The sequence below is a fragment of the Dama dama genome, chromosome 14 (genome assembly GCF_033118175.1).
Source record: "Dama dama isolate Ldn47 chromosome 14, ASM3311817v1, whole genome shotgun sequence".
NCBI lineage: Eukaryota > Metazoa > Chordata > Mammalia > Artiodactyla > Cervidae > Dama > Dama dama.
Window position 1 is genome coordinate 61,838,546 of NC_083694.1, and position 25,648 is coordinate 61,864,193.

Below are 25,648 nucleotides of genomic sequence, written 5' to 3' on the forward strand. Positions count from 1 at the left end.
CACTGAAATGATGGGAGGTGCATAGAAAGACCCCCCAGTGCAGAGTCAGGAGCCAGAGAATGGCATCCGCTGGTACATCAGGAAGCAGTGGCTGTTTCTCCCATGACTTTTTGTCCTCCTGGGTCTGTTCTCTCAGCTTCTTACCTTTTGTTTTCTTTAAGTAGATGATCACACGGAACGTATTTTTTCGCCAAGCTCTACACAATTGATGAAGTTCCCAAAGTCTTGTGCCTTTCTTGAGAGCAGCATGAGAACTGAAGTGCTTTTTTTTGCTTGTTTGTTTTTTAACTCAGTAGGCTAAAGGGGCATTGATTTGTGCTACCTGAAATGGTATTTATACTTTCAATTTGTTTGGCCCTCTGAGGACATCTTCTGTAAATAGTTCTTTGTCATGGAAAGCTCAGCAGAGATTTAAATTACGGCAAAAGCAAAAACAAACCTCTGATTTTTCAGATGGTTGAGTTTTAGAAGCGCTGCTCAACATCTTTGGATTCTAATTGACAGTCAAGAAATGCACATCAAGGTCTGGCTGACTTATCCATTTTGGAATCTCCGGTCCCTAGTGAAATGTTGAGAACTAAACAAGTTACAAAAAAAAAAAAAAAAAGATTGTTGAAATAAATAAGCAGCCCAATTTTCTGGGGTGGATTAGGGACAACTGTGGGTGTGTGTGCTTAGTCACTCAGTCATGTCTGACTCTTTGTGACCCCATGGACTGTAGCCCACCAGGCCCCTCTGTCCTTGGGGATTCTCCAGACAAGAATACTGGAGTGGCTGCCATGCCCTCCTCCCAACCCAGGAATCAAACTGGGATCTCCTGCTTTGCAGAAGGAGTCTTTACCAGCTGAGCTACCAGGGAAGCCCAGGAACAACTATACAAACACCAAATGCTTCCAGAATCCCATTCTACTAGTAAGTGTTATATATAAGTCTCTGTCTTTTTAGAGAGCAGATACTGAACATAATTTTAAGTGGTCTATAATAGCTCAGATGAACACTTTTAACTCTAGCTATTGGCAATACATGCTAAGGACGTCACTGTCCATGCAGGTGACCTAGGACCTGGGGCGGAGGAGAGCTCCCTTCCTTAAAAGTCCCCCGTGTCTCTTTGTGAAAAGAGATTTCCAAGAGAATTCGTCTGCTCAACATCTATTGCAGACTGTGTGCCTGACCTGTGCTGGAAGGAATACAGAGAGGAATAATTAGGACATGGTCGTGACCTTGGAAGCCTGGCTGGTGAAGGAGAGAGGCATATAAACATATAAGAAGGGAAGATGGGAGTGGCAGGCAGCCAGCTGTGGCCAGGCTTAGGGAAGCTCACTGACCTTCAGCTCGTCCGCATACAGCGGCCTCTGCCTTCAGAGCCCCGGGATGTCCCCACGGGGGCTGGCCTGCCCACCCCCAGCGCTGCAGAGACACGGAGCTGCAGGGAGACCACGAGCCTCTCCTGCTGCAGAGCCGCTGTCCCTTGGTTTCCGTCTGTATTCTGTCTGCCTGCTTATCTTTGCTTTTGTTCCTAAGAAGAGCTAAGCTGCCGCAGCTGACTTCTCATCTCTCTTCTTTCTAGTCTCTTTTGCCCCTACCCCGTTCTTTGCAAAGTTCGTCACCATCACAGTCACGGTGATGGCGGTGAGAGTGACAGTGACTCTCATGTATTGATTACTTACTGATTGCCAGATGCTGTGCTGAGCAGTTTACTTATATCATCTCATCTACCCCCTCAAAATTTATGTGGTCTTATCCATCTTATAAATGAGATCTCAAGGCCCTCTGAAGTCAATAACTTGCCCCAAGCCACCCTTACTCCTTTCCTTTACAAAATCACAAACTACTGGAGGTGATCTTTGCATCACTAGAATTTTTTTTTTTTTTTCATTAGTTGGAGGCTAATTACTTCACAACATTTCAGTGGGATTTGTCATACATTGATATGAATCAGCCATAGATTTACACGTGTTCCCCACTAGAATTTTTATTGTGCATGTATAAGAGAGAAATTGAGCCCTTCACCAACAAAAAGTTTTTATCTATTTGCCTTCTCTAGGTTTTCAGGGCATATCCAGAAATGGAGCTATTCTGGATAGAACTTGAAGGTTCTAGCAGGCAGCCAAAGCTTTCTCTTAGGGACACTTATTTCAGTGAATAGCCGTCTGCCCAGCAGGAAAGTGATGGATTTACTCAATCACTAGATCATTGCTGGCTTCTTCTCAGACCTGGGATTGTGTGGCCTGAGGCAAAGCACAAGGAAAGAGATCGTAGGCCAGAGTTTGTAGTGGTCTCTGATGGATGGGTTCACTTATTGTGGCAGGGAGGGAAAAGGTTGTTGTGGGAGGAAAGAGGGATGTGCCTTTAGATTTTGAGAGAAATACTTTTTCCATTTCTAGCGTTCAGATCTTATCAAAGTGTTGTTACATTACTTTGCTGAAAGTTTTTATAGTTCTGAGGATATGAAACATACACATACTCAAATATTAGAACCAAAATCCACAAATGAAATATCAGCTGGCTTTTTTATTTTTAAATGATTCTCACATTTTCTGCTAATGGTTAGTTTAGGTAATTCATATCTTATGTGTTGGTTGGTCATATTTCTTTTTCATCTACCACAGTAATGTGTTTAAGGCTGACGTTTGGAGATTAAATTGAATCAGAAACGTAGAACACACTAGCCTTGTATAAAAGTTGTCTTTGTAACTCAGTGTGGAAAACACCCTGTGTGCTTTCCCAGTATGTGCATCAAAGAACAGTGGCATTCAACTCTTGTCTTCAGCACCACAGAAGTAAGACTGAGATTTCCAAGGAATGTTTCCCTAGTGGCTCAGCTGGTAAAGGATCTGCTTGCAATGTGGAAGACCCAGGTTCAATCCCTAGGTCGGGAAGATCCCCTGGAGAAGGGAACAGCAACCCACTCCAGTATCCTTGCCTGAAGAATTCCATGGACAGAGGAGTCTGGCCGGCTGCAGTCCATGGCATCACAAAGAGTAGGACACGACTGAGCGACTATTACACAATCCAGCTGCAGCTCTGTTGTAGCTTTTGGTGTTAGAGGATCAGCAGCTCACAACATGTGTTTCACTGTCCTCTTCATCAGTAAATGAGGGTCTCTCACCCAGGGTCTGCTAAGGGCAGCACATTATGTTGGGTGTTTCTACATCTCTTGTTGCATTAAACAAAGCTGAGAACTTCACTGGTGGTCCAGGAGACCCTGGGTTCAATCTGTAGTCTGGGAAGATCCCACATGCTGGAGTGCAAATAAGCGTGAGAGAGCCTCAGCTACCAAGCCCACATGGCCTAGAGCCCATGCTCCACAACAAGAGAAGCCACTGCGATGAGAAGCCCACACACCACAACTAGAGAGTAGCCCCTGCTGGCTGCCACTAGAGAAAGCCCACACCCAGTAACAAAGACCCAGCGCAGCCAAAAATAGATAAATAGCTGAGACAAGCACTAATTTAATTAGCTTGAAATATGCTATGACTTCAAAGAATATCGCCCATCATTTCTTCCCCTGCAGTGTACATTAGTAGTTGGAATTTTATTTTACTTTATTATGTTTATGATCTGTTAGCCCTGTCTGAATGCTAGCCCTTCAAAGGCAGGAATCATGTCTGTTCTTCTACAATATGTCTCAACACACAGGTCACCCAGTTCGTCCTTCACTGGCCATTTGGGAAGAATCATGATTTTTTTGTGCTTAGATTAAAATCAGATTTGCCCTTTTAGTACTTTGTACTTAGAACTTACATGTTCTAGTCATTTTTTGATCTTTATTCTTTCCTTTCCATCTGTTTTTCTCTCAGTTTCTCCAGGGCCACATCTGGGATCCCTCTGGGCAAACTGACTGCCCCCAAAGCTCCTGAAAAGCCATGAGGCTGAGAAGTAATGGCAGGCACGTGGCAGAGCAGAGTGCACACAACAGAAGATTACCTTGCATTTATAAGTGCCTTGCAAAGCATGTTATAATCTACCTAGATTTCCAAAAAAATCCATAAAAGAGGGAGAACATCTGATATTATTAAGATACTGACAAAGAAGTCACATAGATTTGTCCCAAGTGACATGATGAGCCGGAGCACAGCTGGCGAAAGATGCCATTCATGGGTGTCTTGGTATAGAGCGTTCCTCACTGACACAGGTTGTCAACTTCCTGGAAATCCCTTTGGTATTCCAAGTCCTGAAAGTGGGAAAGGGCTTCCCAGATGGCACAGTGGTAAAGAACCTGCCTGCCAATACAGGAGACTCAAGAGACGTGGGTTCGATCCCTGGGTCGGGAAGATCCCTTGGAGTAGAACATGGCATCCTGCTCTGGTGTTCTTGCCTGGAAAATTCCACGGACAGAGGAGCCTGATGGGCTGCAATCCATGGGGTTGCAAAGGGTCAGACACAACTGAGCACACACAAAGAAGAGGGAAAAAGTAGAATTCAAAGTCCAGGAATATCTGTCATTGGCCTTGATCACAGAGGAACAAATCTAGGAACAGCGTGATTCTTCTGCATAGGTTCACCCTGGTGTGGATGGGGAGCCTTTATCAGGATCAGGTGTGTTCCTCTCATGCCTTCCCAGAAATAGTGTCAGCCATGCATGAACTTGTGTGAACACATATAGTCAATCAGGAATAGAGTTTTTAGCTACAGGGTAAAGGCACCAAACTCTAAATTCCTTAGCTGAAGAACAGTGATACCACAAGCTTTTTCCATTCAACTCTCTGTAAGAAACGTTTTAAAAAATTATTTTTACCTATGAAAGGCAGAATAGAAAAGAGAAAATAAGGTGGCCAAGCCTTGTTCATTTTTTCACTGGATACGCAATTGAAATCAACACCCTTGGGCCAAAACATAATTGGCAATAATATTTAGACCTCAAAGGGCTTTCTGAAATATTTGGGGAAAAAAAATTGTAAGTATATCTTAACTGGGTAAGTGTTGAAACAAAGTTTGTGAATATTGATTCTAGGTAAGAAGTGGCCTTTTTATAAGTGGTAATTTCATTCTTCTGCATCACTTGGATATATGTTCAGGTAGATCATAGAATCAAAGGAAAAGACTCAGAGAGAGGAAGCCGAGCCTTGGTACTGAGACAGGTGTGTGATGCCTGAGACCAGAGCTCAGCATCCTCACTCCCCCTCTAATTCTCTTTCCACTTGTCACCTTGCCTCCTTGTCCCAATCCCCCACTGCAGAAATCCGTCAGAAATGTATCATCTTACATAGAACTTACCATTGTTGTGTTTTTGAGAGATATCTCTGTACAATTATTATTTGAAAAAATGAGAGTTTTCCCATAGAGAAAACAGAAGCAGATATTCCTATTTCTTTGGCATTAATAGCACGTTGTCAATTGCCATGTCACCAAATGAGTGTGAGGCAAGGAATGAATATCTTTTGTGATGCCAGCAAACCCTGGGTAATAGGGAGGTTTGACTTTTCCAGACTATCCGCATGTCAAATGTGGCATCTCTTTGTGTATTATCTTTAACATGCACAATGAAATGTGAAATGGTGTTAACAGTAGCCCAAGGATACCAGAGCTTCAAAATGAGAAATCCCTTTTAGCAGTCTTTCTTCTTCCCCCCAGTGGGTTGCTGTATTAACACTCATTACCGCGAAGCAGAACAGATGGGCACGCAGACTGATTAGTTATTTATATATATATTTTTTTCTTTGTGGAGCTTGGATGTTGGCTCTTTCTTCAATAAAAGAAAGGAGTTTTTAGATGTGGCTTTGTCTTGATTTCCCTTTTTAATCAAAGGAAGAAAGGGGGGATACGTTGCTCCTGATCTATTAATAATGTGCCTATTATCTTTCTCTTAACTGCTGGCTTTATAGCTCTCTGCGTGCCCATTGCAATCAGAATTCAATTTTTCTCCAATCCTCCAAGCTCCATGTGGTGCCTTCGCGTTCTTTCTGGCCTAGGATTTCTTTATGGAGTTTTATAATTTTTTAATTCATTTTTTAGAAGTGTCTCTTTTAACAAGAGAACTGTCTGCAATATTTTTGACTTTTCCCTCCAAAATGAAAAAAATCCATGATTAATTGGTAAAAAGTGAAATGATCCATAATATTATGTAAGCAGAAATATTTTGCATAACCTTTGTTTAAAAAAAGGTCAGATGTTTCTTTGATTTTTCTTAAAACAAATTTTGCATATTTTATTCCTTCCCAATTTTATGGAAGTAGGTTTTTTTCTGATAAAGTTATGCTTCCAGTTGATAAAGTTAAGGTAAAGAAAAAAGCCATCCACAGTCACAATTCTGGATATATATGTTCAAAGGAAGTGAAATTATTGTCTTGAAGGGATATCTGCACTTCCACTTATTGCAGCATTATTCACAATAATCAAGGTGTGGAAACAACCTAAGTGTCCTTCAGTGAATGAATCAAGAAAATGTCACACACACAACACACACACACACACAGAGGAATATGATTCAGCCTGATTATGAAGGAAATCCTACCATTTGCAACTATATGGATGAACCTGGAAGAAATTATGTTAAGTGAAGTAAGCCAGACAGAGAAAGACAGATACTGCATGGTATTGCTTTTGCGTAGGATCTTTTTTTTTTTAATCTATTTATTTTGGCTGTGCTGGATCCTCCTTGCTGTGCAGGTTTTTCTCGAGTTGTGGTGAGCAGGGGCCGCTGTTTATTGCGGTGTGCAGGCTTCTCACTGTGGTGGCTTCTCTTGTCACAGATCATGAGCTCTAGGGAATGCAGGCTCCAGTAATTGTGGCTCATAGGCTCGGTAGCTGTGGCTCCCAAGCTCTAGAGCACAGTCTCAATAGTTGTGGTGGACAGGCTTAGTTGCTCCGCGGCTTATGGGATCTTCCCAGACCAGGGATTGAACCCGTGTCTCCTGCACTGGCAGGCAGATTCTTTACCACTGAGCCAGGGAAGCCTGCATAGAATCTTAAAATTTAAAAAGTCAAACTCATACAGAGGGTAAAATTGTGGTTGCCAGAGGCTGGGAGAAATACGTTGAGACTGGTAAAAGGGTACAAACTTTCAGTCATAAGATGAATAAGGTCTAGGGTATAACATGGTGACCGTAGTTGATAACACCATATTGTATGATTGGAAGTTGCTGAGAGAGTAGAACTGTGTTCTCATTTTAAAAGAGTAAATATATGAAGTGATAAACGTGTTAATTAACTTGGTGGGAATCCCTTCACAGTGTATATAGTATATTGAAGTATTCCCTTGAATGCTTTCGGTAAATTGTAGTTTTGTCAGTTGTTCTGCCATAAAGCTGGAAAAAATTTTTTAAAATAGAGATATCATCTGCATTGAAAAAAAGAAAAAAGTTATCATAAATCCATAATCTTTTCTTATAAAAGGGCAAATGTATCACATTAAAAAAGTGCATAAAAAAGTAAGGACTTATGTACAGGAAAGAACTTCCTCATGTTACAATGTGAAGTGTCCTGGAACAATAATTCCCTTGTGGATATGTAAAATAGCACCTGAGGAGCCTTGAGGCATGGTGTAAGGAGGAGGGGGGTAAACATGCATGAATACAGATTTGTGAGTTCTTTTGAAAAATTCTGAATTGGATTTACAAATTTGTCAATGTGTTTTATCAAAGCATGAAAAATATCCTGTGAAGATGGTGAGAGGGCTTCCGTGGTGGCTCGGTGGTAAAGAATCTGCCTGCCAAAGCTGGAGGCACAGGTTCAATCCCTGGTCTGGGAAGATCCCACGTGCCAAGGAGCAGCTAATCCTATGTGCCACAACTATTGAGCCTGTTTTCTGGATCCACTGAACCGCAATTACAGAGCCCAGGCACCGCAACTACTGAAACCCACGAGCTCTAGAGCCTGTGCTTGGAAATAAGAGAAGCCACCACAATCAGAAGCCCTCACATCATGTCTAAAGAGTAGCCCCTGCTCACTGCAACTAGAGAAAAGCCCGTGCAGCAAGGAAGACCCAGCACAGCCAAAAAATAAAGAAAAATAAATAAAAAGATGGTGTGATATTAATTTAGTACATAACATAGTGGATAGGGATTTGCAGCTTCTAATTTCATGATATAGGATAATATAGCCACTCAGCCACTTGGGGAGATGTTTACACAAAGCTTTTGCCTAGAGAATTCCATGGACAGAGGGGCCTGGTGGGCTACAGTCCATGAGGTTACAAAGAGTCATTCACAACTGAGCAACTAACACACACACATGTGTGCTATTAATTGAACCCCATGTATTTGAGCTGCCTGATGATCTACATCTCCTGAAAGGCAGGAGGAGAAGGGGACAACAGAGGATGAGATGGTTGGATGGCATCACCGACTCGATGGACACAAGTTTGACTAAGCTCCGGGAGTTGGTGATGGACAGGGAGGCCTGGCAGGCTGCAGTCGATGGGGTCACAAAGAGTCAGACATGACTGAGCGACTGAACTGAACTGAACTGATGATCTTCAGTTCAGTCGCTCTGTTGTGTCCGACTCTTTGCGACCCCATGAATCACAGCACACCAGGCCTCCTTGTCCATCACCAACTCCCGGAGTTTACTCAAACTCATGCCCATTGAGTCGGTGATGCCATCCAGCCATCTCATCCTCTGTCGTCCCCTTCTCCTCCTGCCCCCGATCCCTCCCAGCATCATGGTCTTTTCCAATGAGTCAACTCTTTGCATGAGGTGGCCAAAGTATTGGAGTTTCAGCTTCAGCATCAGTCCTTCCAATGAACACCCAGGACTCATCTCCTTTAGGATGGACTGGTTGGATCTCCTTGCAGTCCAAGGGACTCTCAAGAGTCTTCTCCAACACCATAGTTCAAAAGCATCAATTTTTCGGCACTCAGCTTTCTTCACAGTCCAACTCTCACATCCATACATGATCACTGGAAAAACCATAGCCTTCACCAGACGGACCTTTGTTGATCTTACAAACAGATTATTTAGTTTTTAAAAAACCATCCTCAGTGAGACTTGGTATTAGAAGACCCCATCAAAGAGATGCTTCAGTTGAATTCTCAGCCTATGATCTGTGACTTCAGAAGTAAATAACATGCTGTTAATGACAATATGTGAGAACGAGACTGTCTGCTCGGTGCTCGGGTCTCTCCACGCTCATTTGCACCCTAAGCCTTCCCTAAGTGGGGTAATTTCAGGGGCGTGAATGCATAGATGATATGGGAGCTGGGATGAAGAAAACGCATGGAAAAGTGGAAACTAAAAAAATATGCTTGGATTTATGTGAAAGGTAGTAAGTACAAACTGAAGGGAAGCTTTCTTTTATTTAAAAAAAAATTTATTTATTTAGTTTTGGTTGCACCGGGTCTTGTTTGCTGCCCGCCGGCTTTCTCTAGTTCAGGTGACTGGGGGCTGCTCTCGTTTTGCTCTCCAGTTGCGGTTCACGGGCTTCTCTTTGCAGTGGCTCCTCTTGTGACCGAGCACAGGCTGTAGGGTGCGCGGGCTTCAGTAGTTGCAATTCCTGGGCTCTTGAGCACAGGCTGGGTGGTTGTGGCATACAGCCGTGGCTGCTCCATGGCACATGGGATCTGCCCAGACCAGGGATGGAACCCACGTCTCCTGCATGCACAGGTGGATTCTTATCCCTGGACCACAAGGGAAGCCCCAGGGAAACTTTGAGCAGACGATGGTGGCAATCGGTAGGGGTTCATTTCTGAAGGTCTCCTCAATTTAAGGTTGCAGTTGGATTCACATAAGTAAGAGAATTTTCAGTAGAAATGAAACCTTGAACATTACATCAGACTATGAAAGAAATGTCGTTTGTAGGGGAGGGGGGTCGGTTTAGTGATGTTTATTCAGCTGTGGTCAGATCTCAAATCCAACTTTTCTTGACATTCCTGATTTCAAGGCTGAATCAGGTACCTGTGGGGTGAATTCCCCTGTCATCCTATATGACTGGCAGTTGACTGTACCACATTGTGAAACTGGTCTTTCTCATGATCTGCTTTCTCTGAGTGTTCATGTTCCTATAGGGACAGGGAGGAGACTGGTCCTGTTTATGTTTCTACACACAGGGTCTTCCAAAAACGTGTCTGTCACTTAGTATTTTTCAGTAAATATCTATTGAATGAATGAATGCACAATGGTTTTGTGCGGAGTCCTGATGACATAGTAAAAAACTTTCCCCAGTACTCCATGATTCATTTTGAGAATTGTAGTTCTTCTGCCTCTCAGATAATTTCATAATTATCTCCTTTGAAATGGACAAAATATTAAAACATATTCCTGATGAAGTTGTAAAATTGGAAAACTTCACTCTTAAAATTAAATTACTGCAAATAAAATACCTAGTGTGTGTGTTTCAAAAACAAATCTGCACCTAACTGTGATTTGGAGAGAACTCATTTTGACTGATCGTGCTTTTTAAAAAATACAATTAAATGAAGACTTCCCAAGTCATCACTTGAATTTTAAGTGTCTAATTAGAATCATATCTAATCTGCTTGTTAACATGCCCCTCGCTTCCATGCCTGAGTAACAGAGAAGTCCTTTGACAAGTTTTTAAACAGGTTTTATTTTTGTTTGCCCTCTGCAATGTGATTTTCATGTGACTTCAATGTTTCAAATTCAAGTAAGATTTGTCGCTACAAACATAGCTTTTAAGACAGAAGAAATAGCGCACAATGCTTTTGGGGAGAAGCAAAGAATAATTCACATCTCAGATTCTTACATTAATTTCTTGGGTAGCTTGTGAAACTGTCCACACAAAATAGGAATGAGGAAAAGAAAAGCAAGAGGACTCCCAGAGAGGAGGGTTTTTGTAAACTGTCTCTGAATTCCTATTGTCCTTCAGGATTTCGCTAGGGTTTCCCACTCTGCTTCCTGTTTTCACTTTGTTACCAGGAGGCGGCAACAGATGAGGTTTCCTCTCCACTTCAGGTTGCTCTCCTGTGTATGTGTGAAGTTGTTTTCCCACATTCCGCTTTGGAAAGTAAGGAATTCATTCTGGGAACCCACCCTGTCGCCTTACCTGATGATGCAGAGTGAGGGGGAGGTGGACCCTGAAAAGTGCTGCCGGGTAGGGCAAAGCCGCAGCCCTTGGCCGCCGCCTGCTTGGAAGGAGTCTTCTCCCTTCTGCCTGTGGAGCCGAGTCCTGTCTCCGCTTCTTCTTGTCTTGTATTTCAGTACTGTTTCTTTAAACTGAAGTAGGTTGACAGAGTGGATTCGAATGCTACTAATTCAGTATCTCTCAAAGTCTTCTCAGATTTGGATCAAATGGACTTCCTCTATCTTGCGACATCTTATAGTTTATTAAGTTGGGTAAAGTTAGGAAGGCTTCCTCCAGGCCCTTCACAAGCCTCAGCAGTGCAGTCCTCTTCCCTGCCCCACCCCCACTAGACCCCTCTGAACACACATGTGCGCGCACACACACCCCCCCACACACACACTCTGTGCTCTTCCACATTCCGGTGTCTTAGCTCAGGCAGTTATTCACATTTGGATGATGTTACTACCCTTTCAAGCCTGGCAAGTTTCTACCAAACTTTAAGACACTACAAAATATCACTTCCTCTTTTAATTCCTGCCTTTGCCCAATCACAATTTAATCTATTTTTTTGAAATCTGCATTGCCATAGATTCCTGTGATATGTTTATCATGGTACTTAATACACTGTACTGTATAGGAGTTTTTTAAAATGTCAGTACATCTCTCCCATCTCCTTCCTTCCCAAACAGTGTCGCCTCGGTGACAAAATATTGAATCATTTTATAGAACCTACCAGAAATGCATAAACTAGCCCATGTTCCAGCTCAGTCCCTCCCAGCAAAACTGGAGTTGCTGGAAAGAGCTGGCTACAGGGCCAGATGAGAAAGATGGAGGACTTTCCCCAGCCTTCCGAACTCGGTGGATTGCATCCATGCGCTCACCTTCCTCTGAAGGTTTCTGAGATTCCAGAACATTAGCAAACCTAGATGGCCCTTCACGTTTGTATGCGGCAAGTAGGAGCGCTCAAGTATTTATTAGAATAAATAAAGAGAAATGTTTTATGTGCTCAAAATGTCCAACCACGTGTTGTGCAGGGCACAGGCCTTTCAACCCTGCTTTCCGAGCAAAGGGTGAGATGAGAATGACCCACGTCGTGTTTCTTCTTCGGTGCCTGATCACACCCCATCCAGTGGACTCAGGCAAGAAACACTGGGGACATGGAGACACGGGCTTCATGTTATGCCCTCTGACCTAGCGCTCTCTTCTTCCAGGTGCACCCATCTTGACCGACTCAGCAAGAAGGTGGATTTTCCCTGTGTCTAAAGAAAAAAACATGTCCCCGTGTCTGTAGAGATGATTTGCAGTTCAGCCCGGCTGAAGCTGACCGAATGAGACTATGGGCTGTGCCTCCGCCAAGCATGTTGCCACTGTTCAAAATGAAGAGGAAGCCCAGAAAGGGAAGAACTACCAGAACGGAGATGTGTTTGGCGGTAAGTGCCACTGAGCTTCATTCTCGGCCCCCTCGATCTAGGCCTTTTGTGTTCGCAGGAGTGAGTAACTGCAGTGTCACGGTGTTGTTCCATGTGATGGGGGAGCGGGTAAAGGGCCGATGCGATATGATAAAAATTGATGCAGATCTTTTTACACTGGACGGTTTCATCATAATTTATACCTGGAAGACTTTGAGGAGGACCATGGAGGTTTTATACAGAGCTCACATTTAAATCAAGCTTTGCAGAACTCGTAGGACTTAGGTGCATTGGACAGTGGCCACAGGTGTTCTGGTCCAGAATTGTGGGACTGAAATGTGAAGGTCCAAAAATGGGTGAAGATTTAAAACTGAGCGAAAGTGGTGTTTCTTGAAGTTTATTGTAAGTTTATGTGAATTTTAAATCCTCGGATCCAAAAATACAATTGCAGTGAATTTAGAAATCATCTTTTAACCATCTCTGATGATTCATAGTGAGTGAGACTATGCAGTGCAAAGATCACAAAGTGCCAACCCATGGCCACATCTGGATTTTCTTTGGCCCCCAGAGAATTTTTAAAATAAAAAGAAAGACAGCCTTTAAAAATCAGGATGTTTCACACAGAACCCCAGATTTCTTGAGAAGATTTGGCAACACAGATTTTCCATTTCCTGAGGCAACAGTTGGCGGGGTGGGGTAGAAGTTGCCCACTCAGTCAGACAATGTCTCCAGTAAACCACTAAGCTTTCCCTGTGAACGCACAGCAAGCCCTGTTCACTCGCCGATGTTCCATGCCTTGCCATTCACAGGTTTTGAGTTTGCCTAATCTTAAGTTTGTCAAGATCAGTGATTACCCTGATGAAGAGTAGCTATGTGTTTGTACCAGGTTCCAGTTAGTCAAAGAAGATGAAACCATTTTTGCTGAATTACTATAACAATAATACCCATTGACATTTGTATGGCACTTTTATTCATAAGAGCACTTCTTCATCTCTTATTCGTTAAAGAATCTTATTGAAATAATGTTTACATGTAAACAACTCAAGTTGCACTATTCAGTCTCTGTCAAGAGCTTCTATGGCATTTTAGTCTCTAGCTTTTGATCCATTGCAACGGTTGCTTCAGTTCCCTGGGGAAGAATTGGGAACACTGTGGAAGGGATAATGCTCTACTACAAGTAAACTCGTGTATATGGAGGAAGACAGATTCCCTTTGGTTTGTTTTAAGGAGATATATTTGTTGCCTAGAACAAACTTGCTTCTAGTGGTCCCTACCTATAGAACCGAGAACTGTGGAGTGATATATGAGCATCTTAACACATTATTGACTGGAGACATCACTGCATTTTTAGACGATGATAAAATAAACATCACTGTGCAAAACTGTTAGAGCTTAAAATTGACCAAGTGTTCTTTATACAACTTGACTGTCATTATCATTCACATATTGCTCCATTACGTTTTTGTTCCAACCTTGTGTATATCATAAACATAGAATTTTCAAAAATGACACATTGAAAAATTTTGAGTGAAGAGGATTTTTCGGTGAATTTTATGCAGATACTTTCTCTGATTATCTGAGTGACATATATACTAAGTGTCTCAGAAGATCATGGTTTTCAGAATATGGTTCTGATTCAAATGATGTAAATATTAGGCCAACAAAACGACAAAAAATACTTGGTGATTCATTCTGATACAGAAAGTGAAAAATGAAACCCATGGTGCTAGAGAATGTTCCTTTGCATCTACAGAAGAGTGGAGTGAAGACAACATTTCACAAAAATTAGAAGACTTTACAGGTGTGTCCGTTCTAACTATTGAATGAAATAACCTGTGAAGTGTTAGTGAGAAAAAATTTCGACCATCGCTCCCCACCCCCCCCAAAAAAAACACGCCAGCTGCAGTGTTAGTTTCTGCAAAAATCTCCTGGTCAATAATGAGTTAGTAAAACTAGAATCCAGATCTTTGAAACCACACCTTCTGGGAAAACAGCTAATAGGAATTAGAGTTACTACTGTCACTCTCAAAATTGAACTTTTAAGAGGAAATAATTGAGTATCAGGGATTTGTTTAAACCAACTTCTATGTGAGATTCTGTGTCATTGTCATTTTTGTAATTAGAGCTACCACTTATGGAGCCTCCACCATATGTCAGACAGTGAGAAGCATTTGCATTCAGTTTCATGTTGAATTTTCACAACAATCCTGTGAAATCTGTGCCATCCCAATTTTAGAGATTTGGGAGCTGGAGCACAGTGAGACTAACCGGTCCAAAGCTGCTCAGCTACTAAGTAATACAATCAGATGTCTCTGACTCCAAAGTCCACGAACCCTTCTCAGTGTCGTGGCTACTTCCTATCCATCTTCCATTGTTTAATGTGAAAATTTATTGGCTAGCTGGTACATGATGTGTCAGGCCCTTTGCTAAATGCCATGGAGGATACAGAGATAAACCTTGCTTTCTAGGACTTTATAAGAGGGTGAGGAAGTGTTATGAGGCAGAATAAGCCAAATACCAGAAGAGGAAAAGACATACATATCATGATAAGAGTCAGAGGGATGGAGAGACTACCTTAAAAGATGGAATCAGAACAGATTTCTTACAGAGGTGACAGCTGAAACTGGCCTTAAAGGATGGAGAACCTAAATCTGTTGGATAAAGAGTGTAGGGAGAAACTGGATGAGGAAAGGCTAAAGGTGATGTGACATATTCAAAAATTACAAGTAATCCCCCAAAAATTACAAAATCAAGTAATCTAGTTTTTTTTTTAATTGAAGTATAATTGCTTTACACGATTGTATGTTTCTGCTGTAGAGCAAAATGCATCAGCCGTATGTGTGTATGTGTATATCCCCTCCCTCTTGAGCCTCCCCCCACCCCCTCAAGTGATACAGTTTGAATGGAATATAAAATATAAGTGAGAGGAAATTGACTAGAAAACTAAGTTAGGATTATATTATGGAGAACTTTGAATACCAAATCACAACCTATAGAAAGATAATCTTGGACTTATTTAAGATTTAATAATATAATTTAACCATAGTCTATATATATATATATATATATATATATATATATATAAACCTTTTTATTTTGTATTGGGGCATAACCAATTAACAAACAAGGTTGTGTAGCTTCAGGTGATCAGCAAAGGGACGCAGCCATACATCTATGTGTATCCATTCTCCCCCCAATTCCCCTCCCATCCAGGCTGCCGCATGACATTGAGCAGAGTTCCATGTGCTATACAGTAGGTCTTTGTTGCTTTTCCATTTTAAATAGAGCAGTGTGTACATGTCAGTTCCAAACTCCCTAACTATCCTTTACCCCTCCTCCCAGCAGCCATAAGTTTGTTCTCTCAGCCTGTGAGTCTCTTTCTGTTTTGTAAGTTCATTTGGTGACACTCAATATATTGTATTTTATTTTGCTTGGCAGTGAAACCATCTGACCATTCATTTGCTAATATGGTTACAACTTTTATAACCAAGAAGACTTTCTGTTGTTCTAAAGTATCGTGTGTAGTTTGCAAATATTGGCCTCTAATAAAGGAGCCTTGTATTAGTCAACTATTGCTGGGTCATAGACCGCCTCAGGATCTCAGTAGCATTCAACAATAAGCGTATCTTTCTTGATTACAAGGCAGTTGGTCAGCTGGGGTGGCTCTGCTCCATGTCTCAACTTCCTCCTGGGATCCAGGAGCCGAGGGGAACGTGCTCTTCGTTTTCAGAAGGGTAGACGTGCAAGCAATACACATGATGCCTCTTAAGCTTGAACTTGGACTTGGCACACTGTTGTTTGCACCCACGTTTTATTAGCCAAATTGAGTCACATAAGAGGGTTCAAAGACAGAGGGCAAAGAAGTTCATCTGACCATAGCACATTGATAGTAAGGGTATGGTTGTAGAAAAGGGTCAAGAATTGGGGCTAGTAATTCAGTCTACCCCATGCCTGCCTAGTCATTGCTGTCTGTGTGACTCCACACAGTCCACACCACCAAGTGCATTTAAGGTCTATGCCAGCTTCTCTTTATCCCCCCAGTACTCACAGTGATGTTTTATTCACTCCAGCATTCATCATCTTATTACTCTTTTTGATGTCAACATTTGTAAGTTTGTGGCATGGTGTTACATAAAAAAAAGAACACAAGGAGAGAGAGAGCTTTGTGTTCCAGTCAAGGGAAACGGTTTTCCTAGTCCTTCCGGGTTCTGGGAGTAGAATTGTCAGAATCCAGTGTGAACATCAGTACCGGTATCTTAGATGTTACTGAATGCTAGAGTCTGAATATGACAAGAGAAGGTCCTATCTGTTTCTCCACTTGAATTAGCTTGCAAGCAGAAGTCTACAGAATCCCAGTAGAATCACAGATGGTCACAGGTGAATGGTAGATCAGACTCACTTTCAGCCACTTGATATCTTTTGTCACCCATTGTTTTAGTAATCTGCTATCACCTACAAAGGACCCCAAACTTAGCAGCACTGATTTATTATTTCTCCTGATTCTGTGGGGTGGCTGGGGTTCATCTGCTGTTTTTCTGCCAGGGCTCCAATCATGCTTCCCTTGTGCCCCAGGTGGTAAAGAATCTGCCTGCAATGCAGGAGACCCAGGTTCAATCCCTGGGTTGGGAAGATCCCGTGGAGAAGGGAGTGGCTGCCCACTCCAGTATTCTTGCCTGGAAAATCTCATGGACAGAGGAGTCTGGCAGTCTACAGTCCACGGGCTCACAAAGAGTCAGACACGACTGAGCGACTAACACTTTCAGTCATGCAGTTGCATTCAGCTGGGAGCTCAGCTGGGCTCAGCTGACCATGATGGCTTCAGATTTCTCTTTCCATCAGGTAGTCACATTTTCATGAGGTGGCTAACTGCCCGGAGAAGAAGTAGAAGCTGCTAGCTCTCTTAAGGCCTGGGCTTGAAAGTCCAAGAATGTTGATTGTGCTGTGTTCTGTTGAGCAAAAGCAAGTCACAAGACCAACCCAGACTCAATCAAGGGAGCACAAAGGCTCTCCATTTCTTGAGTCTGACCCTATAGGCAAGGGAAGAACTGTTGAGAGCCATCTTTGGAGACCAGATACCACACCCATTACCAGAGGCCATGAGAACTCATGACTGGGCTGTATTCCATCCTGGACAGTTACATTCTGCTTTCTAAATCATGCCTCTATTTTCCACTGAATAAAGAGGCCTCATCCACTTTTTAAAAGCTTAATGTTTTAAAATGTTTGAAAATATTATTACCACATGTTGTGGGAGATTTGACAAAGTCTGTGAAAGGTGGCATATTTGGGGATGGCTCTGAAGTATGTGTACACACACACATTCGATCCTTTTCCTAAAAGTGTTAATTGAATTTTATAGCCTCTAAGGACATACTGGGGAGCATTGATAAGCCATGTGTTTTTTACATATGATTCAGTTCAGTCGCTCAGTCGTGTCTGACTCTTTGTGATCCCATGGACTGCAGCACGTCAGGCCTCCCTGTCCGCCACCAACTCCTGGAGTTTACTCAAACTCATGTCCACTGAGTCAGCCATCAAACCATCTCATCCTCTGTTGCCCCCTTCTCCTCCCCTTCTCCTCCCGCCTTCAGTCTTTCCCAGCATCATGATCTTTTCAAATGAGTCAATTCTTCACATGAGGTGGCCAAAATATTGGAGTTTCAACTTCAGCATCAGCCCTTCCAATGAATATTCAGGACTGATTTCCTTTAGTATGGACTGGTTGGACCTCCTTGCAGTCCAAGGGACTCTCAAGAGTCTTCTCCAACACCACACTTCAAAAGCATCAGTTCTTTGGTGCTCAGCTTTCTTTATACATGACTCTCACATCCATACATGACTACTGGAAAAGCCATAGCTTTGACTAGATGGACCTTTGTTGGCAAAGTAATGTCTCTGCTTTTTAATATGCTGTCTAGGTTGGTCATAACTTTTCTTCCAAGGAGTAAGTGTCTTTTAATTTCATGGCTGCAGTCACCATCTGCAGTGATTTTGGAGCCCCCAAAAGTAAAGTCTGTCACTGTTTCCACTGTTTCCCCATCTATTTGCCATGAAATGATGGGACTGGATGCCATGATCTTAGTTGTCTGATTGTTGAGTTTTAAGCCAACTTTGTAATTTCCATTTATGTGAAGCTCTTTGCTCTCTGTGATATTTTGGTTATTAGGAGATCGACCACTCCAAATGTATGGGACAGAATAGCTATAGAATATTCCACCATCGAGGATCAAGTGATGAATGGGCATCTTGCCTTGTAGATTTCATAGGAGTTTGTTGACAAAGAACTTTATTACTGACATATACCTATAGACTTTCCTTCACTTTAAATATAGAGGTATGTGCTTGCATCCATGCTAAGTAGTGTCCAACTTTTTGTGACCCCATGGACTGTAGCCTGTCAGGCTCCTCTGTCCATGGAATTTTCCAGGCAAGAATACTAGAGAGTGGGTTGCCATTTCCTGTTCCAGGGGATCTTCCTGACCCAGGGATCAAACCCATGTCTTGCATCTTCTGCATTGGCAGGTGATTCTTAACCACTGTTCCACCAAGTTTTAAATCTAAAGTTGTATCTCAGCACCATGGCCCTTTCAGAAGTAACATCCAGACCAGGAAGTTCCATGTCCAGATCGGAAATTTCCTTCCCTCAGTGGTTGGGTCAGATATGAAGAATGGTCAGCAGATCTTCTGAGGTCATTCAGAGGACAGCTGAGCATATTGCCAAGACCAGCTTGCAGAAAGCAAGTGACCAGCAGGCTCAAGTTATCAGAAACTAGTTAAGCAAGTTCTGAGGAAAGCCAAGTGCTTATTGGATTTCTTTCAACCGTCATTCACTTAAACTATTAAAGTAGGTGCACAGAAAAGATTCAGGCCTTATTAGGGAAGTTTACATGTTAAACTTGAGATCATTATCTCTTCCAAAGCCCACCCTCCATGGGGAAAGCTGTTTAGTTATATTGACTTTCCTATTTGCGTGAAGGTTGCCATCATTCTTCCAGTAATGTAGGCTTTAATCTTGAAAAGGCTTTAAACTTGAGGCCCTTGTCTCTTCCAGTTCCAGATCTGTAAATCTCATTCTCCTAACAGCACTTTTCCTACCACCAGCATCATTTAGGTTGTTGTAATCCATAACCCAGAATAGTGCAAGGTTCTCTGAACTTATGCTCCATTAGCCCTCTTTGTTTGCCTGCTTCTTTGCTTTGTTTTTAACTCTCCATTTTTTTTTTTTTTTTTTTTGCACCTGTAAATTGTCTGACTGTACCAGATTTTTCTAAAGTAGTCCTTTGTCCTTGTTTAACTCTCCCACTCTAGAACTTTCTGTTGCACTAAGTTCTTAGACTGTAAAATCCTAAAACCTTAGTGAACATTCAAGACCTCTGAAGATGGCCTTTACCCTCTCACTCACTTTGGCAAACTTGTTCCATACTTTGTCCCTCATGTTCTACAGCCAGAGGGGACAGCTCACCCTGTAACCACTTTGCATACCTCTGTGCCCCAGGTCAAGTACGCTGTGATCTCTGCTTGGCATGAGCCCTTTGCCCACTTTCATCTGTTTAAATCCTGCTCTTTTTCCAAACTTCCATGAAGCTTTTCTGGTACCTTCGGAAAGAATCCCTTTCCTGCCATCCCAGAATACATTTTATTTGCTTATGTATGTGGTTTACTTGTTTATATGTCTAATCTCATTATTTGTGTATATGTGTCTTCTCTCTTATAAGCTTCTCTCTTATGAGCCCCTGGAGGCAAGGACTGTTTGACCTTGAGAGGATGTGGGGTTCCAGAATGCCAGAAGCTGGAGGCAGAGAGACTGTTCAGGAACTGGGTGGGCCCTGACCGTGCCAGCTCCCTCCTTATGATAAGGTGGCCTTAACTGATTAAGGGCCAAGATGGTCCTGATTATTATATATGTTCCCTTAAGTGAAAGTGCTTAGATTATAAGAGTAAATTATTCTGGAATGGTGGTATATAAAAGAGCATCAATAAAGCAAGAATCTAGCTGTTTTCTTTCACATGGTCTCTATACTGCTGTGTGGCCTCAGTTCTGGTCTGGTCTTTGGCCACATAAATTGAGAACATATAACAGGTGTATGTGTGTGTGCATATGTGTATCTGTATGTGCGAGAGAGAGAGAGAAAGGGCAACCCTGTTATGCCAATCTGTTTCCTATCTAAAATACTATTGGGTCCAACTTCACAGGTTATGGTGAAGATTAAATGAGGAAATAGATTTTTGTAGAAATTCAAAGCAGTTTGAAGCAGATAATAATTCAGTGTTTCTTCCTGTAATAATTTCTGGTTGCATGAAGTGAAAATTAATTAAGGATTAATTGATCTGTGTTTGTTTGTGAGACAGAAATGGAAAAAATCATGTTTTAAGTCTGTGCCATCTAATATAATAGCCACTGGCCACATGTGATAATTAAGCATGTTAAATAAGGTTAGTCCTAATTGAGATATACTATAAGTATGAATTGGGAGTTGGTGATGGACTGGGAAGCCTGGCGTGCTGCAGTCAATGGAGTCACAAAGAGTTGGACACAACTGAGCAACTGAACTGAACTGATAAATATGAATTACACATGAGATTTTGAGGACTTAGTACGAAAAAAAAGGATAAAATAGCTCACCAATTTTCCTTGGATTACATGTTGAAATGATAATATACAGAGTTAAACAAAATTTATTATTAAAATTAATGCCACTGTTTTCTTTTTACTTATTTAATGTGGCTGCTGGCAATGTTTAACTCACTGACATGACTCACATTATTTCTATTGGATAGTGCTAGTTTAAGTCACTAGAAGGTAGTGTTGGTGTTTACAGTTTCCTTCCCATTCAAGTTTCAGTTTTGGAGTTGATTTATCATTGAATCGAAGAGGAAAGGGGTTCGACTGAGGAAGCAGCACTCATTTTCTGCTTTGACTCTCCAGATGGGAGATACACACAGGTGAGGGCCCAGGAAAATCAGAGAGACAGGACTGGGAACCAGCCTGGCAGATGAAGAAGAGCAAATTCAAACTTGCTCATCTCTCAATGCTCAGTTGTGGTCATCTTTAGCTGCATCCCCTGACACTTTGCTGCTGGCCTACAGAAGCTTCTTTTGCCTTCTGAAGTTATTTCTCAAAGATCATACAGGACATCTTCCCCTCAACACACACTCACTTTTTTTTTTTTTCAGTGAATGGGTAAAGAACCTTAAAAACAAAAGTGTTTGATGAATGTATGCTAGAGCTAGGTCACAGTCATAAAAGCTAAAAAAAAAAAAAAGAAAAAAATTTAAGTCAGGAAAGCAAGGAACCTGATCCTGGCTTTAGCCGTTGAAGATTCCAGAATGTCTTGTGCTGAGCCTCAGAAAGGTCCTAAAGGCGTTCAGTGCACCTGGCGACTTGTGAAATGCTAGAAGTCAGCCCACCTCAGCCGGGAGTTTCCACCTCACACTTCCAAAGGGAAAGAGCTTAGGCCAGTGTCTGACTCAGAGAAGGTCTCAAAGTAGCTTAGTTTCATTTTCTGCTGTTTCTGGGCCCTTCTGATAGGTGTTTATCACTTTGACAGGAGAGAGGAGACAAGCCCAAACCTTGAACATGTAAAGGATTGTGAGTTCCCGCCTGCCAGCCGGGTTTCTTCCAGCTACCCCACTTCCAAAGTGTTGTCTTTGACAAGGAGCCCCCTCAGTGTCTGAGTTTCCTCGTCTACAGTGTAGAGGTGGCAGTGGTGTCCTCCACTCGGAGTTGTGTGGAGGAGCTACCGAGTTAACGACGGGAAGCTCTTAGAAAGACGCCAGGCATCATTAGCAGTCCAGCCTTGGTTGTACACAGGAGTAGACTGATCCAGCCTCTTCACTTTGGCCCCTCGCCCACCTCGGAACAGACCGCACTGGAATGCCACATGATGCAGAATTTAATCTAGCTGAAGAACAGTCTGAATTTCTGCTTGGAAAAAAATTTTTGTGACAGAAAGTCTCGAAATGTGCTTATACTTTCTATATTTAAAAAAAGAAAAATCCAAGTGCTATTTTTCCTTCCCTTGCCAACCACATCATGAGCCCGTTCTTGTAATATTAGAAATAGAGGTAAGCGGACAAGTCGGACCGTTTGTCACTTATTGCTACGAAGCAGCCTGATTGCAAGATGAGGGAGCCTCTGAGTTCTCAGGTGCCTTCAGCAGGGACGTGCTGGCAGGGCCCTTGGAGGCGTCCCTTCAGTTTAGCGTCTGGAGGGTTTCCTTCAGTTGCTCGCTTGCCCGTCCTGGTCTTGTCTGTAACTGCCGGGAGCCCTTCCTCGGGGTGGAAATAAGACTGGATGTGGCCCCTGGATGTGTCCCTGGATGTGGACACGCTGCCCGGTGCCTCTCGGCCTCCTGGTACCATCCAGCGGAAGCACAGAGGACCAGAGCTGTCGGCGAGGCTTGTTCTCTGCCGGGGGAAGTTCTAAAACAGTGACTCAGCCACAGAGAGAAGGTGGGAGGCTTTCTGTACCCATAGCACTTCTCGAAGTTATTTTCTCCCGAATGACATCACGGAATTCAGAAATTCAAAACAATAGCCTCTTCCTGGAATCCTGGCTGATGTGGCAGAAAGGACCTGTTTTGCCATCAGCATCTGCCAGGTAGCACTTACCTAGCAGCACCTGCCCGGCAGCGGCTACCTGCAGGGCACGCCTGGCCATCCCTGTCTGGGGCTTAGCCCTCACTTACGGAGCCGCATGGTACCTACTTCTGCACCTGGAGTCTTACAGGTGGCTGTTTCCTTTGCCCCTGAATTGTTACTTGGCATCAAAGCACCGACTCACACTTTACAGTTTAGAAGACCTTTTCGCAGCAGTTATTATTGTAATCCCTACCTGATACAAAAGGAAAACTGAAGAGCCCAGCCAGTTCACTTAAGTAAAGAAGTAGGACTGTGGCTTAGAATTGAGGATGCCGGCTCTTGACAAAGGGTGATTCCCTCTCAGGAACAGTGTATCGTCTTTGTCCTTAAATCTGAACCCACTTTTGCTCAAGAGTCTTTGTGAAGTGATTGTTAACTGGCTGCCTGAGCTCAGTCTCCGTGGGTTTTTGTTGTTTTTTTTTTTCACAAGAGGATATCAGGAGAGTCTGTGGTCGTTATTAAGGCTATTTTCAATGGACTTGAAGTTCACCGTGCACAGGCTTGAAACCTGGCTAATTGGTTTCAAAGCCTGGCTCAGTTACTCACTAACATGTAGCCTTAGCAAATCACTGAGGCTCTCCTTGCCTCAGTTTCTCCACCTGCATAGTATAGAGAATACAGTGCTAGTACTTACCTGCCTTCAGAGGGCTTAAATGTATCAAAGTATGGAAACCCTTAGATTAGGGCTTGCCACGTGATATGCTCTGAGGGAAGCCCGTTTATTACCATCATCATCTGAGCAGTCTTTGTTTCCCTTGACTATGCTGGGGGAAAGAAGAATGAGTTTAGTGCAGATCAATTAATCATGATTTTCTACACGATACTTAGCTCTTTACCTTGTATTTTAGGATATTTGTATTCCTATGATTTGTTCTTTCTCTGTTTTGACCTAGACTAGCTTCTGCTCTGTATAACATATGAGAGTGTGTCTTTACATCAAAAGACTGTATGATTTAAGAGTCGTGAATATAATGTTATGACTATTGCTATAAGTTGTTGTTGTTGTTCAGTCGCTCAGTTGTGTCTGACTCTTTGTGACCCCATGGTTTGCAGCACACCAGGCTTCCCTGTCCTTCACCATCTCCCAGAGCTTGCTCAAACTCATGTCCATCGAGTCAGTGATGCCATCCAACCATCTCGTCCTCTATCATCCCCTTCTCCTCCTGCCTCCAATTTTTCCGAGCATCAGGGTCTTTTCTAATCCGTCATCTCTTTGCATCAGGTGACTAGAGTATTGGAGCTTCAGTTTCAGCGTCAGTCCTTCTAATGAATATTCAGGATTGTTAGCAAATATATTTTCATTTATTAAACATAAATCTGTGTGTGTTATGTTTGTGTGTGTGATGTAATCCAGCATTTTCCGACTCTTGGATTTATCACATACAGTGAGGATGTTTACAGAAGGAAGGACATTTCTTTGTGAAGCACTATAGAGAAGCCAAGAGGCAAAAAACACAGATTATAATTGGACATACGCATCCAGAGCTGACAGAACTAAAAAAATGCACAAACTAGATACTATTTCAATTCATATTTTATTCTTTATCCATATTCAATTCTATTTTATTCTTTAAAATATGAATCGTTTTATGGAATTTATATGAAATTATATTCATAAGTATAATATTACATTGAATTTCTAACTCATCCCTTCATACTAGAGTTTTCCACATGAATCTAAAGAGCAAACTGTGAAATATGAAACCATAGAAGTATTATAGAAAATATGGATATTTTTATAATCTTAGGTTGTAAAATGTCTTCTTTGTAATGGCACACAATCAGCGCCCTAAAAGAAAAAGTTGACTACATAAAAATTTTAAATCTCTGAGCTTTGCAACAAACACACCAACTGCCGTGAACTAAGTTAAAAGACAAGTGACAAAGTGAGTGAGACTAATATTTGCAATACAAATAGGGTTAAAATGACTAGTATAAATAGACTAAAACTTATTTAAAAATTTTTCTTAAAATCTATAAAGAAAGAACTAATACTCCAATTGAAAAATGGATGATGCTTGTGACCAGGCAACTGAAAAGGCAAAAATTCAAAAGGCCAATAAACATGCAGAAAGATATTCAACTTAGAAATCAAATAAACCACACCAAAAACCTAAAACAAAACAAGACGTTTGTCACCACTCAAATTGGCAGGAACAGGCATCTGTCTTATGCCACAACTGGGAATGTCAAGCCAGAACAATTTTTCTGGGGCACCAAGTGGTAATATCAGTTCAGTTCAGTTCAGTCCCTCAGTTGTGTCCCACTCTTTGTGACCCCATGAACCGCAGCACGCCAGGCCTCCCTGTCCATCACCAACTCCCGGAGTTTACCCAAACTCATGTCCGTTGAGTCGGTGATGCCATCCAGCCATCTCATCCTCTGTCGTCCCCTTCTCCTTCTGCCCCCAATCCCTCCCAGCATCAGGGTCTTTTCAAATGAGTCAGCTCTTCACATCAGGTGGCAGAGTATTGGAGTTTCAGTTTCAACATCAGTCCTTCCAATGAACACCCAGGACTGGTTTCCTTTAGGATGGACTGGTTGGATCTCCTTGCAGTCCAAGGGACTTTCAAGAGTCTTCTCCAACACCACGGTTCAAAAGCATCAATTCTTTGGCACTCAGCTTTCTCTATAGTCC

At 42.3% G+C, this 25,648-nt stretch overlaps 1 protein-coding gene across 3 annotated transcripts in view; it reads left to right on the forward strand.

Annotated features, from left to right (window-relative positions):
• C14H1orf21 (chromosome 14 C1orf21 homolog) overlaps window positions 1–25,648 on the forward strand; it is a 234,267-nt gene that overhangs the window by 73,239 nt on the left and 135,380 nt on the right. For all 3 annotated transcript variants that reach the window (XM_061160913.1, XM_061160912.1, XM_061160914.1), the window contains one exon: window positions 12,172–12,390. In XM_061160913.1, the coding sequence (XP_061016896.1) occupies window positions 12,297–12,390 (94 nt within the window). In that variant the 5' untranslated portion in view covers window positions 12,172–12,296. The remainder of the gene's footprint in view (window positions 1–12,171; window positions 12,391–25,648) is intronic.